Source organism: Myotis nattereri, assembly GCF_964212035.1.
Source record: "Myotis nattereri genome assembly, chromosome: 7".
NCBI classification, from domain to species: domain Eukaryota; kingdom Metazoa; phylum Chordata; class Mammalia; order Chiroptera; family Vespertilionidae; genus Myotis; species Myotis nattereri.
In genome coordinates this window covers 77,031,856-77,049,111 of record NC_138082.1, presented here as the reverse complement: position 1 = coordinate 77,049,111, position 17,256 = coordinate 77,031,856, and the positions used below count along the sequence as shown (strand labels likewise).

Sequence of the window (17,256 nt, the reverse complement as noted above, 5' to 3'; positions counted from 1 at the left end):
TATAGTTAGAGGGAGAGGAGAGGACATAGTGATAAAAGCTTAGGAACTGAATCTAAGGTTAATACCTAAAATCACTCAGGAGCTTAGAGTTTTAAACTCTAATCATCTTTATTGGAAAGATATTTGGTAACTCAAATGTTTAATTGGAACCATTATAGGATGGGGGTTGGAAAATAGGCTTGAACCAAGGGTGTCTAGTTGCTCAGTTCATAACTGAGTTTACATTGCATTATTGTGGAGAGCTGGCCCTGCTTTCACAGTGAATTCTAAACGGTACTTGTGGATTCCGAGTCTCCGACTGGAGTTGCCAATTAGTCAAGCATCACCAAAGATCAGCGAATTAATGTAATTGGCTCTTTTTGGTTTCTGTAGTCCCCAAACATAAGTGAATTTAGAATCTAGACAGGAAAAAATAAATTCACTAAATTCATAATCCCACCACTCGTAGGAGATCACTAATTACAGCTTGATTTGTGTTCTTCCAGCCACTTTTTCTGTGTGTGAGTTTGGTGTGTATAAATGCATGTGCAACAAGGGTCTGCAAGACCACCCTCAGGTCAGTGATTTGTTAGGAGGACTCATGGAACTCAACAGTTGTGCCTGTGGCTGTGATTTATTATAGCAAAAGAATACTATGAAAAAATCAAAGGAAAAAGGCACATAGGGTGAGATCCAGAGCAAACTAGGCACAAGCTTCCTCTCCCAGTGTAGTCACGCAGGATACACTTAATTCTCCCAGCAATGCATTGTGATGTGTGAAAGGCTATCTACCAGGGAAGCTCATTAGAGGCTCAGTGCTTAGGATTTGTTTGTTGTTCTTTTATCCTGACCCAAGGTTATGGTTGTTGTTTTGTTATGTTTTTATATTTTTTATTGATTTTTGGGGGGGAGCGGAGAGAGAGAGAGGGAGAAAGAGAGAGAGAAGGAGAGAGAGAGAGAGAGAGAGAGAGAGAGAGAGAGAGAGAGAGAAACAGAGAAACATCAGTGTGCAAGGGAGACATCAATCAGTTGCCTTCCATATGTGCCCCAACCAGGAATACTACCTGCAATCTAGGTATGTGCCCTGACCAGGAATCAAAACTGCAGCCTTTTGGTGTATTGGACTATGCTCTGACCAACTGAGCCACCCAGCCAGGGCAATGCTTGGGGTTTTTATCTGGGGCTGGTCATGTAGGCATCCTCTACCTAAAATATATCAAAAAGAAAGTAGGGCCCTAACCGGTTTGGCTCAATGGATAGAGCATCGGCCTGCGGACTGAAGGGTCCCAGGTTCGATTCTGGTCAAGGGCATGTACCTTGGTTGCGGGCACATCACCAGTAGTGGGTATGCAGGAGACAGCTGATGGATGTTTCTCATCGATGTTTCTAACTCTCTATCCCTCTCCCTTCCTCTCTGTAAAAAAATCAATAAAATATATTAAAAAAAAAAAGAAAGAAAGCGGGTATTCAACTTAAATCATATTGTTTGCACAAGTAGTTTAGGCACAGTGAGCCACTTTTATCAGGAAATGGTAGGAACCCTTCTGAAATTCAAGTTCCCAGATATCAAGCCAAGGGCCAGCCTTGCAAGTAGTCCTATTAGGCCTGCTATGTTAACTTATTTTTTGCACAATATATTTATGCTAGAGGCCTGGTGCACAAATTCATGCACCGGTGGAGTCCCTCAGCCTGGCCGACGATTGGGCCTATAGGGGCCATCTTGCCCAGTCCCAATCAGGGCCAGCCGGGGGGGTTGGGGGGGACGACACCGCAGGAGGTTGGCCAGCCATGGGAGGTTGGCTGTGGGAGCACACTGACCACCAGGGGGCAGCTCCTGCATTGAGCGTCTGCCCCCTGATGGTCAGTGTGCATCATAGCTACTGGCTGGTCATCCAGTCATCAGGTCATAATGGTCACTTAGGCATTTATTTATATAGATATTTTATAAATGTTTGTCATCCTCTATATTTTTTGTGGCTTGCTTTTTTTATTTTATAATTTTACATGAACATTTTTTGAAACTTAATATTCATTTATAAGAGATCCCCAAACTATATGACCTGTGGATCAAATCTGGCCAGTTGCCTGCTTTTCTATAGCCAAAGAGCCAAGAATGGTTTTTACATTTTAAAAGGTTTTAAAAGAAAAAACAACCAAAAATATAACATAGACCACGTGGCTCACAACAGCTAAAATATTTACTCTTTGATCCTTTGCAGAAGAACTTTGCCAACCCTCATATATAACTTTTTCCCCCCCAAAAATTGGCATGTAATTCATGTATCATGAAATTCACCACTTAAAAGTGTACAATTCAGTTCTGGCCAGCATGGTTCAGTGGTTAGAGTATTGGCCTGCTTACCAACAGGTCTAGGGTTCGCTTTTGGTCAAGAGCACATACCAAAGTGGCAGGTTTGATCCCCAGCCCTGGTCAGGGAATGTGTGGGAGGCAGCCAATCGATGATGTCATTCTCTCTTCCTCTCACCTTCTCGCTTCCCCTCCTTCTCCCCTCTGTCCTTCCCTCTTCCCTCCCCTCCACTTTCTCTGAAAATCAATGGAAAAAAATGTCTTCAGGTGAGGATTAACAATAAATAAACCAACAAACAAATAAGTACAATTTAGTGGTTTTTAGTATTTACAGAGTTGTACAACCATCATCACTATCTAATCCCAAAAACTTTTATCACCCCAAAAAGAAACACCTTACCTCCTAGCTGCCATCCCTCCTAATCTTCCCAGGCTCTCCAGCTATAGGAAGGTGCTACTCTCTGTTTCTATGAATTTTCCCATTCAGGACATTTTATATAAATTGCAGTATACAATATGTTCTCCTTCATGTCTGGCTTCCTTCACTTAGCATAATGTGTGTGTTTTTTGTTTGTTCATTTTGGTAAGTCTCACCTGAGAATATTTTTTCCATTGATTTTTTTTTTTTTTTTTTTTTTTAGAGAGATAGTGGAAGGTAGTGGGGAGAGAGAGAGTCTGCAACCCATGCACTAACTGGGGTGGGGAACAAACCTGCAACCCAGGAACATGCTTTTGACCGGGAATCTAACCCTCAACCTTTCAGTGTGAGGGCCAACACTCTACCACCGGGGCCAGGGAGCATAATGTTTTTTAGGTTAATCCTATATAATAAAAATGTAATATGCAAATAGACTGAATGGCGGAACAACCAGTGGGCGAAGGGCAGGGCCAGCGAGCAGGCGGCACCAGGCTGGCCAATTTGCATGCCAGCGGACAGAGGGAGGGGATGGTGATGGGGGAGGGCAGTGGCAGTGACCAGTGGCGGCAGAGGGACGATGGGGGAGGGAGCAGGGCCACACCGGCCACTTGGTTGCCTCCCGCAGAGGGAGGCCAGTGGTGGGGTGATGGGGGCAGTGCCGTCCCCTGATGGGCCAGCCTGGTCGCCTCGCGCAGAGGGAGGCCATCTGTAGGACATCCCCTGAGGGCTCCTGGACTGTGAGAGGGCGCAGGCTGGGCTGAGGGACCCCCCCTCAAGTGCACAAATTTTCGTGCACCAGGCCTCTAATCCATATTATAACATGAGTCACTACTTCATTGTTTTTCGTGGCTATATAATATGCCATTGTGTGGATATACCACATTTTATTTACCCATCAGCTGATAGGCATTTGGGTTATTTACACTTTTTGGCTGTTATGTATAGTACGATTTTTTTAATGTCTGCAAAGACATTTACTTCATATGGGTGTGCTACCATTCACTAAACTAGTTGTTTCCATTTTTATTGTGTTATAAATAATACCACTTTTAACATAACTTGTGTGTATATCCCTGGTTATTTACTTAGGATACATTTCTAGAGTTAGAATATATATATATATATATATATATATATATATATACACACACACACACACACACACACACACACATATATATACACACACACACACACATATATATACACACACACACATATATACACACACACATTAAAGCTTTCGGATATATTTTATGTTTTGTTTCTTTTTAGTGAACTCCACTTAGCAACTACATGGCCTCACCTGACTGAAGGTATCATTGTGGATAATGATGTTTATTCGTAAGTATGTTAAGAGTTATGCACTGAGACTCAAACATTTCAGTAAAATAAATTAACTGCCAATGGTTAGCAATTTTCTTTTATATCAGTTTCTGATAAGGTTGATTTTTCTATTTTTTAAATATCACTCTTAAGACTGATTAATACGTATTAAAGATGTGTTTTTAAGCTTCTGACTTTGGGGATATGATTCTTAGTTCAGAGATAATGAACAATCTCAGTCTTACTCGGTTTTAGCAAAGATATATCTAATCAGTTGGGATTTAGTACATAATTCTGTTAAACTTTTCTTAGCTGATTAGAAGCATTTCATGAAGTGATTTGAAAGGATGGTCATCATCAGAAAGTGTGGAAATATTTGATCTTTAAATGTCATAAATAACATCCATATCATATACTCCTTACCAATGGAAATGACTTGAAAATTACAGCAAGCATTATCTATCTAGGAAGAATGTGGAGAAAGAGGAACGCAGTTTTAGTACCCTCTCATTCCTGATGCAGAACAGGAGAAATAAGATACTTTTTCTTTTCATAATTAAAACAAATGTGTTGTATTTGCTGCTGGTGAAAATAACATGAGCTTTCTTAATCAGATAATTAAGATGGGTATAAAGAAAAAAGTAAACACTACCTAGAATCGCATTACTTATAAAACAGCCAGTTAGTATTTGGGGGTGTATCCTTTTTTTAATAATTGAGTTATAATTGACATAACATTGTATTAATTTCAGGTGTGCAACATAATGATTTGCTGTTTGATAATATATATTTTTAAAATGCATACTTAGTTATTTCTCGTTCCTTTTTTATATTTCCTAATGTAATTTCATTAGGTTATTAGTGTGCATTGACCACTTTTTAAAAATTTTTTTGTTATTTCCTTTTGTTCTATTTTTCCAAGCACTTTGGTTTCTTAAGATTTTTTTTTAACTCATCCAAATGGCCTCAGAATAATAGTAAGTTTAAGGGAAGCAAAATGTATAGCTTATCCTTCTGTGTAATGCTTTTATTAGACTGCATTTTGATAAATTCATGAGTATTACAGATGATCATAATTAGGATCTTATGTTTATTGTTTTACATTTTAGTGATTTGGATCCTCTTCAGGCTCCCCATTGGTCTGTTAGAGTTCGAAAAGCTGATAATCCTCAGTGTTTGCTAGGTAAGATGTATTATCTTCCTTTCCTGAAATACCACCAGTCTGCCTGTCTTCCAGATCAGGAACACTGAACTCGTTGTTTATACTTTATCTGTCCAAAAAAATTTTTTTTTTTTTTTTACATTTGTTGAAGTGCTTTGTAGATCTGCTAAATTGTCTCATATACCAAAAGGTACTGGGTTTAATTCCTTGTCAAGGCACATACCCAGATTGCGGGTTCCATCCCTGGTCGGGGCGTGTATGGCGGAGCAGGGGGCAACTTCTCTCTCTCTCTCTCTCTCTCTCTCTCTCTCTCTCTCTCTCTCTCGATCAATTATTAAAAATCTTTGCTAACAGTAGTGAATTCTTCTAGTTACTCTTGAATAGCACTAACAGAGTATTTTAGTTTTAACCAGTCACATCTCAGAATTATGTGATATTTTCTCATGATCTGAGTTTTAGTCTTAAAATGTATTTATGTCACTTCCTGGTTTTCCTCCTGAGGCATAGTCTGCATCTTCCATTCTAGTTATTGGAGCCCTTTTTGCCTTTTGCTATGCCTCCCAACCTGTGGTATATGATGGAAAGACCATTGATTTTTACAATTTTAGCCCCTACCCACCCCCCCAGGTCTTCACACGCTATTGTTCGTGTCCATTGACTATACATATAAGTATATAAGTTCTTTGGTTTATCTCTTCTTGTCCCCCTCTCCACACATCAAGGTATGTCAGTCTGTTCCATGCCTCCATGCTTCTGGTCTTATTTTGTTGGTCAATTCACTCTGTTCATTAGATTCCACAAATAAGTGAGATCATGTGATATTTGTCTTTCTCAGATTGGCTCATTTCACTTAGCATAATATGCTGTCCCAAAGGGTAAGAGATCCCTCTTTTTTATAGCTGCATAGTATTCCATTGTGTAAATGTCCCACAGCTTTTTTTTATCCATTCATCTACTGATGGGCTGTTTCCAAATCTTAGCTATTGTAAATAATGCTGCTATGAACATAGGGGTGCATATATTCTTTCTGATAGGTGTTTCAGGGTTTTTAAGATATATTCCCAGAAGTGGGATCACTAGGTCAAACAGAAGTTCCATTTTTAATTTTTTGAGGAAACTCCATACTCTTTTCCACAGTGGCTGCAAGAGTCTGCATTTCCACCAGCAGTGCACTAGGGTTCCCTTTTCTCCACAACCTCACCAGCACTTGCTTGTTAATTTTTTGATGATAGCTATTCTGACAGGTATGAGGTGACATCTCATTGTGGTTTTAATTTGCATTTCTCTGATGATTAGTGACTTTGAGCATTTTTTCATATGTCTCTTGGCCATTTGTATGCCCTCTTTGGAGAAATGTCTATTCAGGTCTTCTGCCCATTTTTTAATTGGATTGTTCATCTTGCTTTTATTGAGTTATATGAGTTCTTTATATATTTTGGATATTAACCCCTTACCAGATGTATCACTGGCAAATATGTTCTCCCATATAGTAGGTTCCCTTTTCATTTTGAAGTTGGTTTCTTTTGCTGTGCAGAAGCTTTTTATTTTGATAGTCCCATTAGTTTATTTTCTCCTTAGTTTTCTTTTTCCCTAGGAGATGTATTGGCAAAAATTCTGCTATGTGAGATGTCTGAAATTTTACTACCTATGTTTTCTTCTAAGACTTTTATGGTTTCGTGCCTTACATTTAAGTCTCTTTTTTAAATATATTTTTATTGATTTCAGAGAGGAAGGGAGAGAGACAGAAACATCAATGATAGAATCATCGATCCAGCTGCCTCCTGCACGCCCCCCTACTGAGGATCGAGCCGGCAACCCAGGCGCATGTGCTCTTGACTGGAATCGAACCCAGGACCCTTTAGTCTGCAGGCCGACACTCTATCCACTGAGCCAAACCAGCTAGGACTATTTAAGTCTTGTAAATTTTTTAAATTTTTATTTTTTTAATGGATTCCGAATTCCAATAGGGTGGCAGTTAGGGAACAAAGACCACTGTATACATAGGGTAATATTCTTGTTACTAGAACAGCTTAATGAGAATAGATACTCTTTGTCTTATTCAGGCACAGAGCAAGGGCTTAATATTATTAGGTACGGTTTCTTTCCATTTATTCTAGAAGGAATTCTAAGGAAAAAAAATTTACTGTCCTGGGATATGGAGATAAAGGAGGAGCCAGGTTTCCTTTGAAATTGGATTAATTTTTGTCTTGAGTTGTAAATACTGAATGTTTTTTGAAATTTTTTTCCATATCTTAATAGCTTTGTGAAAAGGCATGTACTGTAATTTATAGGACTGATTTCATTGTTAAGTGTCAAAAATTAATAACTTTTTTTTCTCTGTAGGTGATTTTGTCACTGAATTTTTTAAAGTTTGCCGTCGGAAAGAATCAACTGATGAGATTCTTGGACGATCCACATTTGAGGAAGAAGGGAGAGGTAACCTACCTTTTTTTAAGTTATTTTCAAATGTGAGACTCCTTCTCTTAGGCATGTTTCTAGCAACTATTTATCTATTTTCTTACTTGAATTAAGTTGGAAAAGCAAGTGTTGCTGGACTAGATAGCTAACCATTTCTCTCTAGGTTATACTATATACCCTGAGCTTAAAGCACTAAGTGTATTTAATAAGCTCTTTCCACCAAGAATGTAAGCTATTTTGAAAGGCAGGGTTTTAGAGGTTTATTTTTGAAGTCCTCTGTGGAGAAGTAACTTGTGTTACACCTTTGTCAATCATACATGCATATGAAGGTAAACGTGTATTAAAATTTTATAATTCTGAGTCATGTAACACTAGTAAAAGGAGTGACTAAAGTATTTTATACGGTCTTCGGTTTACTCACCACTTTGATCTGCCAAGGTTGGTGATATAATTTGTATTCATTTCTATTCTTCTAGAAATTGCTGATATAACTCACGCTTTGTCAAAGTTGACAGAGCCAGCACCAGTTCCAATTCATAAATTATCAGTTTCAAATATGGTACATACTGCAAAGAAGAAAATAAAAAAACACAGAGGTGTAGAAGAGTCACCACTGAATAATGATGTCCTCAACACTATTCTCTTGGTAAGCACTAATGTCTTTATATGTCTGCATGCATATGCATTTATTCATTATATCTTCAGTCCTTTCTGTGTGGCGGGCACTGGATTGGGAATATGAAATGAGTAAAACAAAGTCCCCACATTCAGAGAGTTTTCACTGGTGTCTGGGAAAAAGGAAAGTAAACAATACTTACAATACGTGTTCCGTTTGAGAGGGGCTGTGAGAGCACAGCAGGGGCGCCTCGTCTCTGGGCAGTGGCAGTCAGGGAAGGCTTCACACAGAGGGACACTTGAACTCCATCTAATTTCTTTCACAGAGAAAGCTTATATTGTAGTGAATAGTAAGAGGGCCTGGGTGTCTCCTAGGTATAGTGTGGTGGAACAGGCCCAGCCTGGGAGCCTGACTTTGTGATTTGAACACCCATTTGACTTCAGTTTCCTCATCTGTAAATGAGGCTGATAAAACCTTGTGAGATTGTTGTGAGTGTTAAAGGACCTTCTGTTACTTTGCCTGGCAGAAAATAGGCCTTTGATCCATATTCTTCACTGTAATTGTAGTTATAATCATACTTCTGGCAATTTGTGCATTAAGACAGTCTTGGGAAAAACTTTCAAGAGTAGTACAATGAAAAGAAGACTGGTCTTCTAAACTTCATGTTAATCTTATCACTGTCATTAATCTGAACAATATTTTTGGCCCGATTTTCAGCTTCTATGTCTCTAAGACATGGGCAATGTTACTTAGCTCACACAGTGATATGAGAATAGGATATTATTGGTAAATGTGCCGAGTTAGTGGGGTTGGCACACAGTAGTTCCTCTATTTCTAAAAATCTGTTGAGTATGTTCTGTAATATGTGGCAAAGTATGCATAGTAAAAGGAATTACAAGTCAACAATACCACAGAGCCCTTGGGAGAAACAGTGATTTAAAAAAAAAAGGGGGGAGGAGGGAGTGCTGAAAGTAAATTTCTGTAGAGAAGTCCCCTTCTTAAGAATGTATCCTGCCGAAACCGGTTTGGCTCAGTGGATAGAGCGTCGGCCTGCGGACTGAAGGGTCCCGGGTTCGATTCCGGTTAAGGGCATTTACCTGGGTTGCGGGCACGTCCCCAGTGGGAGATGTGCAGGAGGCAGCTGATTGATGTTTCTCTCTCATCGATGTTTCTAACTATCTCTCTCCCTTCCTCTCTCTGTAAAAAATCAATAAAATATAAAAAAAAAAAAAGAATGTATCCTTAGAGATGTTACTCCAGTTATATAGCTCAATTATTATATGCACTGAATTTTTCTTTTTTAACCAATCCTACACACAGACACATAAACAAAGACCATGTGGAAAAGATACACTGGTCATTACAGGTTTAGACTGCTTCTTACTTTCTAGGAGAATCTCATAAAATGAAGTTACGTGTCCTAAATATTATACTTTTATTATTTCATATATGAAAACCTGTAGATAATATAACAACTGAGTCTCATGAATATATGGGCATTTAATTTTTTTCTTTTATAGCTTTGTCTTTTTTATAATATTAACACTTTCTTAAAACTTTAATGACCAGATGAACCTGCAATCATAGTGAAGAAATTTTGGTTTTGCATTCAGTTTAGTTTACAGAACCAGGTAGTTACTATTAAGAAAAGCCTCTGATTCCTAAAATTGGCTAGTCACTAAACCTCTGTATCTTCAAAGAAAAATAGAAATAGTTTGAAATAATGAAGAACCAACTGGCCAGTCAATAACAGCATTTTCACTGTTTTAATAGCAAAATCATTAAAAAGTCAACTAGTGCCTATATGAGTAGCAAAAATCAGCAAATTAGGAAATTTGTTTGACATTGTGGTTATTTCCTTTCTCCCTAAGTTCTTATTCCCTGATGCTGCTTCTGAGAAACCATTAGATGGAACTTCTTCAATGGACAACAATCCTTTGTCAGAGAGTGAAGAATATGTAAGTCCAGTGATTAAAATGCATCAAATTTCTAAGGATTTGCTATATTTCTAGATTAGTAGAATAAGGATCTTTTTATTTTAAAAATCACTTTAGGAAAACATAAGGGGCGATCAAGGCCTCCACTCAGAAAATGATCTGCTATAGGACATTGACGTATTTTCAGTAGCAAGAACTTTTCTGGTAACAATGGGAAAAAATAACATAAAATAGTCTGCATGATTGTGTGATTTCCCTCATTTTAGACTTTTTGTAAATAATAAAATTTGTTTTGCAACAGATTTTTTCCTGTATTTCAAACTAGCAAGTGAGTGAAAAACTCATTAATAATGTAAAATATGTAAATTAAGTAAATTTTTTATGTTTTCCTTATCCAGGTCTTTGATAAATTGAGAAATGAGAGTTTAAATGACACTTTTGTTTTTGGTTTTGACAACAAGTGTGTACTATTTTTAAGTAAAGGGTTTTTAAAAGTAACATAAAAATTGGAATACATCTTGAAGATTCCACAGAAGAAATTGAAACTTATAACTTTTATATCACCAAACTAGATCCTCACTTTTTTTTAAATATATTTTATTGATTTTTTTTTTTTTTTTTTTTTTTTTACAGAGAGGAGGGGAGAGGGATAGAGAGTTAGAAACATCAATGAGAGAGAAACATCGATCAGCTGCCTCCTACACACTCCCCACTGGGGACGTGCCCGCAACCAAGGTACATGCCCTTGACCAGAATTGAACCTGGGACCCTTCAGTCCGCAGGCCGATGCTCTATCCACCCAACCAAACCAGCCAGGGCAAGCCTCACTTTTTTGATCCTTGTAGAAATCTTGAAAACATGGAACTGCCTAAGAACAATTTAGGCAATAATGTATTAAACATTGATAAAAACTAGTTTTGCTAGGATATATTAATTTTAGTATTAAAATCTTCACCCACACAGTTTTTGAATATGCATATAAATATGTTGTTAACAAGTTTTGCTTTGTTTCTGTTCTGTTAAATTTAGAATCTCTACAATCAGTTCAAATCTGCACCATCTGACAGTTTAACATACAAATTGGCTTTGTGTCTTTGTATGATCAATTTTTACCACGGAGGATTGAAAGGAGTGGCACACCTCTGGCAGGAATTTGTCCTTGAAATGCGTTTCAGATGGGAAAACGACTTTCTGATTCCAGGGTAATAATTTCAATATCTAGTTGTGTAGACAGGATTTTTTGTTTGTGGGAAGCATTTGACTTTTGAATAAATTCTCATCTAGGAATTCTGCCCTAAGAAAATGGTAAGAAACTTTGGACATGATTTATGTTCAGAGGTGTTGACTGCATTAAATTTATAATAGGGGAGAAAAAGGTTGAAACAGCCTAAGTGCCAAATATAAAATAATGGCCAAATAAATTATATATCTCTACAATGGAAAGTTATAGATCTATTATAAGTTTTTTCCCAAGAATATCTAATAACATTGAAAATGATCCTAATATTTGTAGTAAAGTAGAATATAGTATTGCATATACTGAGCATTTTCAATTATGCTGATGTATATGTAATACTAGAGGCCCGGTGCACGAAATTCTTGCATGGGGGTGGGGGGTATCCCTCAGCCTGGCTTGCACCCTCTCCAATCTGGGACATCCCTCTCACAATCCGGGGACTGCTGGCTCCTAACCGCTCGCCTGCCTGCCAACCTGATTGCTCCTAACCGCTTCTGCCTGCCAGCCTGATTGATTCCTAACTGCTCCCCTGCCAGCCCAATCGCCCCCACTGCCCTCCCCTTCCGACCCGATCACCCCCAACTGCCCTCCCCTGCTGGCCTTGTCACCCCCAACTGCCCTCCCCTGCCAGTCTGGTCGCCCCTAACTGCCCTCCCCTGCAGGCCTGGTCGCCCCCAACTGCCCTCCCTTGCTGGTCTGGTTGCCCCCAACTGCCCTCTCCTGCCAGCCTGATCGCCCAAACTGCCCTCCCCTGCCAGCCTGGTCGCACCCAACTGCCCTCCCCTGCTGGCCTGTTCACCCCCAACTGCCCTCTCCTGCCAGCCTGATCACCCACAACTGCCCTCCCCTGCCGGCCATCTTGTGGCAGCCATTTTGCGGCGGCTATCTTGTGATGACGTCACGTGAGAGTGTGGCATGAGGGCATGATGCCACCTAGGCTTTTATTATATAGGATTGTACAGCAAACTAAATGGAAAGAAATACAGCCAAATGTCAACAGTAGTTTTCCCAGGTGTGAAATCATATTTTTATTTTGTTTTTTCTACATTTGTGCATTTTCTAAATTACATGTAGTAAACGTGTTTTTTATAGTTGGAGGGAAAACATCTCTACCGTTCATAAGTTCAGATATTAAACATTACCTGTGAATTTTTGTGTGTGTATAGTTTATATTGACATTTCACTTAGTCACATAGGAGAGTTTAGTTAGCATAAATGTTGATTATTGCGCATCTACCCTTCCTCAGGGAGGAGACTCATGATATGAGTTATATAAAATGGTGACTAATCCAAAAATGTTTACTCTTGTGTCATTTGCTAGTTTCTGGTTAGCTGATTACTGGGAATTTAGTAGTTTAGAATTAGAGGCACTCCAGGCAAAAGAGAAGTGGAGATTGATGGTTTTTATATTGAGAATTCACTATAGTAATAGAGAACTAAAAAAGATAGTCTAATCTATTTTGTATGGTGTGAAATACTGTATGCCAGCTACTACCTGGGGTGGATTTAGAGACTTTTTATTTTAAGTTTCTATTAGATTGAGTGCTATCACTACTTTACTCTTAAGCTTTGAAATATCTGTTATACTTGCTATTGGTGATTTGTGTACTAGGAGGATAAAATAAATTCTGATCTTTTAATCTTATTTGCCCTGTCTTTGTTTCTAGTTTTATTTTCTTATCAATATGGCTAAAATTTGTGGTAGTATAAAAACTAGGCATATCTGAAGCAATTTTACTAAAACTAATCTTTCTTTTCCCACTGCTTTATTTGATAGATTAGCAAGTGGCCCCCCAGATCTAAGATGCTGTTTATTACATCAGAAACTACAGGTAAAGATTTTTCAGTGACAGTATTTAATGTGATCTTGAGTCAGTTGAAGCTTATTTCTGATGCTAAATTTAAGTATGGATTATAGGCCATTCTTTTTGTGCTGCTGTAGGTTACTTAAAATCACTGTCATTCACAACAAGGTGTAGGGGAAAGGTTGGAGAATGAAAATTAAATATTCAAGCAGTGAATTGATTTTTATTTTACTGTAATGAATTCAAATATATATATTTCTGTTTTCTTAAGATGTTAAATTGTTGTATTGAAAGAAAGAAGGCACGTGATGAGAAGAGAAAGACAAGTATTTCAGATAATGTGACTAATACATATCCAGGGGATGCTGGAAGACCTGGAGACCAGCTGGGGCCAGACAATCTAAAAGATATGGACAAGGAAAAGGGAGAGGTGGGAAAATCTTGGGATTCTTGGAGTGATAGCGAAGAAGAATTTTTTGAATGCCTAAGTGATACTGAAGAATTTAAGGGAAATGGACAAGAGAGTGGCAAAAAAGGAGGACTTAAGGAGATGGCAAATTTAAAGCCAGAAGGACGACTCAATCAGCATGGGAAACTTACACTGCTGCATAATGGAGAGCCTCTCTACATTCCAGTAACCCAGGTAGGGCATGCACTGGCACGTTAAGTTCTAATTTTTTAAAAATATGTTGTTTAGATAACTTCATTCTAGTAGACGATTGCTTTGGATAGGGGCAATTCTTTAAACAGTCTATGTTCAGAGACCCAAGATGTGAAATCTAAATAATAAACTATTGGGGCTTTAGGTCTACCATTTCTCAAATTGAGAAATGTTTTGAAATTTAAGTAGATAGTAGCTCATTATGTAGAAGGTGATATATTATTTCTTAAACTGAGTAGTGAGTACTCAGGTGTTTAAAAAAAAAAATCCAAAAATATGGAGGGGAAAGAAAAGTAGGAATCCTTTAATTTGAGGCCATTTTACACCATTAGTAAGTAGAACAGCAACAACTCAACATCTAAGGAAGAATAATAGTTTTTGTTGGGTGGTGGTGGTTTTAAACTATCTTTTTATTGATTTCTGTTTTAGGGAGAGAGAGAGAAACATTGATGTGAAAGAGCAACATTGATTGATTGCCTCCCACATATACCCCGACCAGGGATCAAATCCTCGCCTGGGTATGTGCCCTGACCAGAATTGAACCAGCGACCTTTTAGTGCAGGGGACAACACTCAACCAACTGAGCCACATTGGCCAGGCTGTTGGGTTATTTTTACATTAGTAATATCTGAATATGTTTTATTGTGGGAAACTCAATTTAGAAAATGTGAAAGCCACCACCCATAATTCAACTCTTATTCCTAGAAGTAACCACTATTACTAGTTTGGGTTATAAATTTCTCCTCTTAGTCTATGCATTGATATACATATGTGTGTGCACATTATACTTAATTTTGTGGATATTTTTGTTTTTAAATGTGTGCATTATTGTATAACTTTTTGTTTAACCTAATATGAAGGCCTTTCTATGTCATTACATGTAGATCTATTTTGTTTCTTTGGTGTGTGTTTTTTTTTTAGTTGCTATATAATATTATATGGCATGGGAGAACCACAGTTTATTTAGCCATTTTTCTCTTAATGCACAATATATGTTATTTGCAAATTTTTGCTATTACAGTGTTACATTATAAATTCTTATAGTTCTTTGTGCTCACATATGATGAGTGTTTCCCTGGGGAAGAAATTGAGAAATTGAATTGCTAGATAAACAGCAATTATATGTTATAAAATTCCTCTTCAAAAAGGCTTCCTCTATTTTACACTCCCATCAATAGTAAATATAGGAGTAAGGGAATATAATTTCCTCTCCAACTTTCCTTTCTCACTTTATTCCACTCATAATTATGTATTGAGTACCTACTGTATGCCAACCACTGTTCTAGACTTTAGGAATTTGGTAGCAAACTAGACAGTAAGGTTCTTGTCCTTGAATTACTTATATTCATATTTTACTTAAATAACTGACACACCCAAAATTTTGCCCATACAATAGGCAAAAGTAGCATCTCAATGTTTTAGATTGTATTTCCCTGGTTTTTGATGAATCTAAGCATCTTTTAATATGTTTATTGGACATCTTTTAATATGTTTACTTGCCTACCATTTTTAAGTTGCTATCTCGTTCTTATTGATTTATGAGTCCTTCATAGTTTAGATATTAATACTGTATGTTTTCTCCTAATCATTTAAAAATGTATATTTATTTACTTATTGAATTATAAACTAATATATAAAGTATATAAATCTCAAGTATACAGCTGGTGAGTTATTTCATATTTAAAAACCCATGTAACTACCACCTAGATCAAAATACAGAAAATTCCCATCATGCTAGAAAAGTGCTGATCAATAAAACTTTCGATGAAGATGAAAGTGTACATTTTCTATCTCTGCTGTCCATAGTAGCCATTGTCCATATATGGCTATTGAGTGCTTGAAATTTGGCTAATGCACATGAGGAACTGAATTTTTTACTTTATTTTATTTAAATTTTTATAGCAAGATGTATTGGATAGCATAGCCCAGTACCCCTCTTCAGGTAACTCTTTCTCTAATTTTTATCAATATAGGTTAGTTTTATTAATTTTTGAACCTCGTAAATAGAATCATACTTTGCTTATATCACTTTTTCATATGTAAATGGAATCATACATTGTGTACTTCTGTGTTGAGCTTTTTTAATTTAACTACCATCTATGAGATTCATCCATGTTGTGGCATGTATTGGTATGCGTATGTGTTTATTACTTTGTAGTATTTTATGAATATGCCATAATTTGCTTATCCATTCACTTATTGATGGAATTAGAGTTATTTACCATTTGAGCTATTATAAATAAACTAGAGGCCCGGTGCATGAATTCATGCATGGGTGGGGTCAGGCCAGCCCACCCTGATTGGGCTGATCTAGAGGGCTGGCCAGGGGGAGGGGCTGCGGACCGTTGGCTGGCCGGCCGGCCCACCCCCTGGTCAAACTCCCAGTCTAATTCCCGGGTCGAGGGGATAATTTGCATATTAGCCTTTTATTATATAGGATGAATATTCTCATATGGTGAACATAGGCATTTACTTTCTTTAGGAGATATTTCTAAGAGTAAAATTGTTTAATTATATGGTAGAAATATGTTTTAGCTTTAGTAGATATTACTAAACAGTCTCCCAAAGTGTTTGAACTAACTTACACTCTCTTCAACAATGTATAATACTTTTAGTTTATTTCACATAATCCCCGACATTTGGTGTGTCAGGGGGCCCCAACACCACTCCCAGGTTGATGATTAGCCGCGACTCCAGGACTTACCATATAGACATGCTCATGGCTATGATTTATTGCAGCAAACGGATATAAAGCAAAATTGCAAAAGGAAATGGCACATGGGACAAAGTTCAGAGGAAATCAAGCACAAGCTTCCAAGAGTCCTCTCTCAGTGTAGTCACACAGGATGCACTTAATTCCTCCAACAGCGAATTGTGACAACATGTAAAACAGTGGTTCCCAAACTTATTTGGCCTACCGCCCCCTTTCCAGAAAAAATATTACTCAGCGCCCCCGTGGAAATTAATTTTTTTTAAATTTTAATAGCAATTAAACAGAAAGATACATGTATTAATGTCTCTACCTTTTTCGTAAAATATAGTAAAGAAAGGTGTAAATTAGAAACATTGAAGTTTGAAATTATGAAACTATTTATTGAACTCAGAATAGAAAGGTAATACAAAAAAAGTTAAAACAAATGCACCTGTGGCCATCACCACCTCCCTGGATCGCTGCAGCGTCCACCAGGGGGCGGTAGCGCCCACTTTGGGAATCACTGATGTAAAATGTTGTCTACCAGGGAAACTTGTTAGAGGCTCTGTGCTCAGGGCTTTTATTAAGGCCTGGCACCCAAGCTCTATGTGTAGGCAATCTCTGCCTAGCACATACCAAAATTCCAGACTCCCAGAAGGAAAGCAGGTATGTAGCATAAACCATATTGTTTGCACAA

At 37.7% G+C, this 17,256-nt stretch overlaps 1 protein-coding gene across 1 annotated transcript in view; it reads left to right on the top strand.

The window, feature by feature from the left end:
- RAB3GAP1 (RAB3 GTPase activating protein catalytic subunit 1) overlaps positions 1-17,256 on the top strand; it is a 95,137-nt gene that overhangs the window by 42,332 nt on the left and 35,549 nt on the right. The window contains exons 10-17 of the mRNA XM_081095380.1: positions 3,981-4,049; positions 5,141-5,214; positions 7,537-7,629; positions 8,088-8,257; positions 10,099-10,185; positions 11,194-11,366; positions 13,179-13,233; positions 13,478-13,849. Coding sequence (XP_080951506.1) covers positions 3,981-4,049; positions 5,141-5,214; positions 7,537-7,629; positions 8,088-8,257; positions 10,099-10,185; positions 11,194-11,366; positions 13,179-13,233; positions 13,478-13,849 — 1,093 coding nt within the window. The remainder of the gene's footprint in view (positions 1-3,980; positions 4,050-5,140; positions 5,215-7,536; positions 7,630-8,087; positions 8,258-10,098; positions 10,186-11,193; positions 11,367-13,178; positions 13,234-13,477; positions 13,850-17,256) is intronic.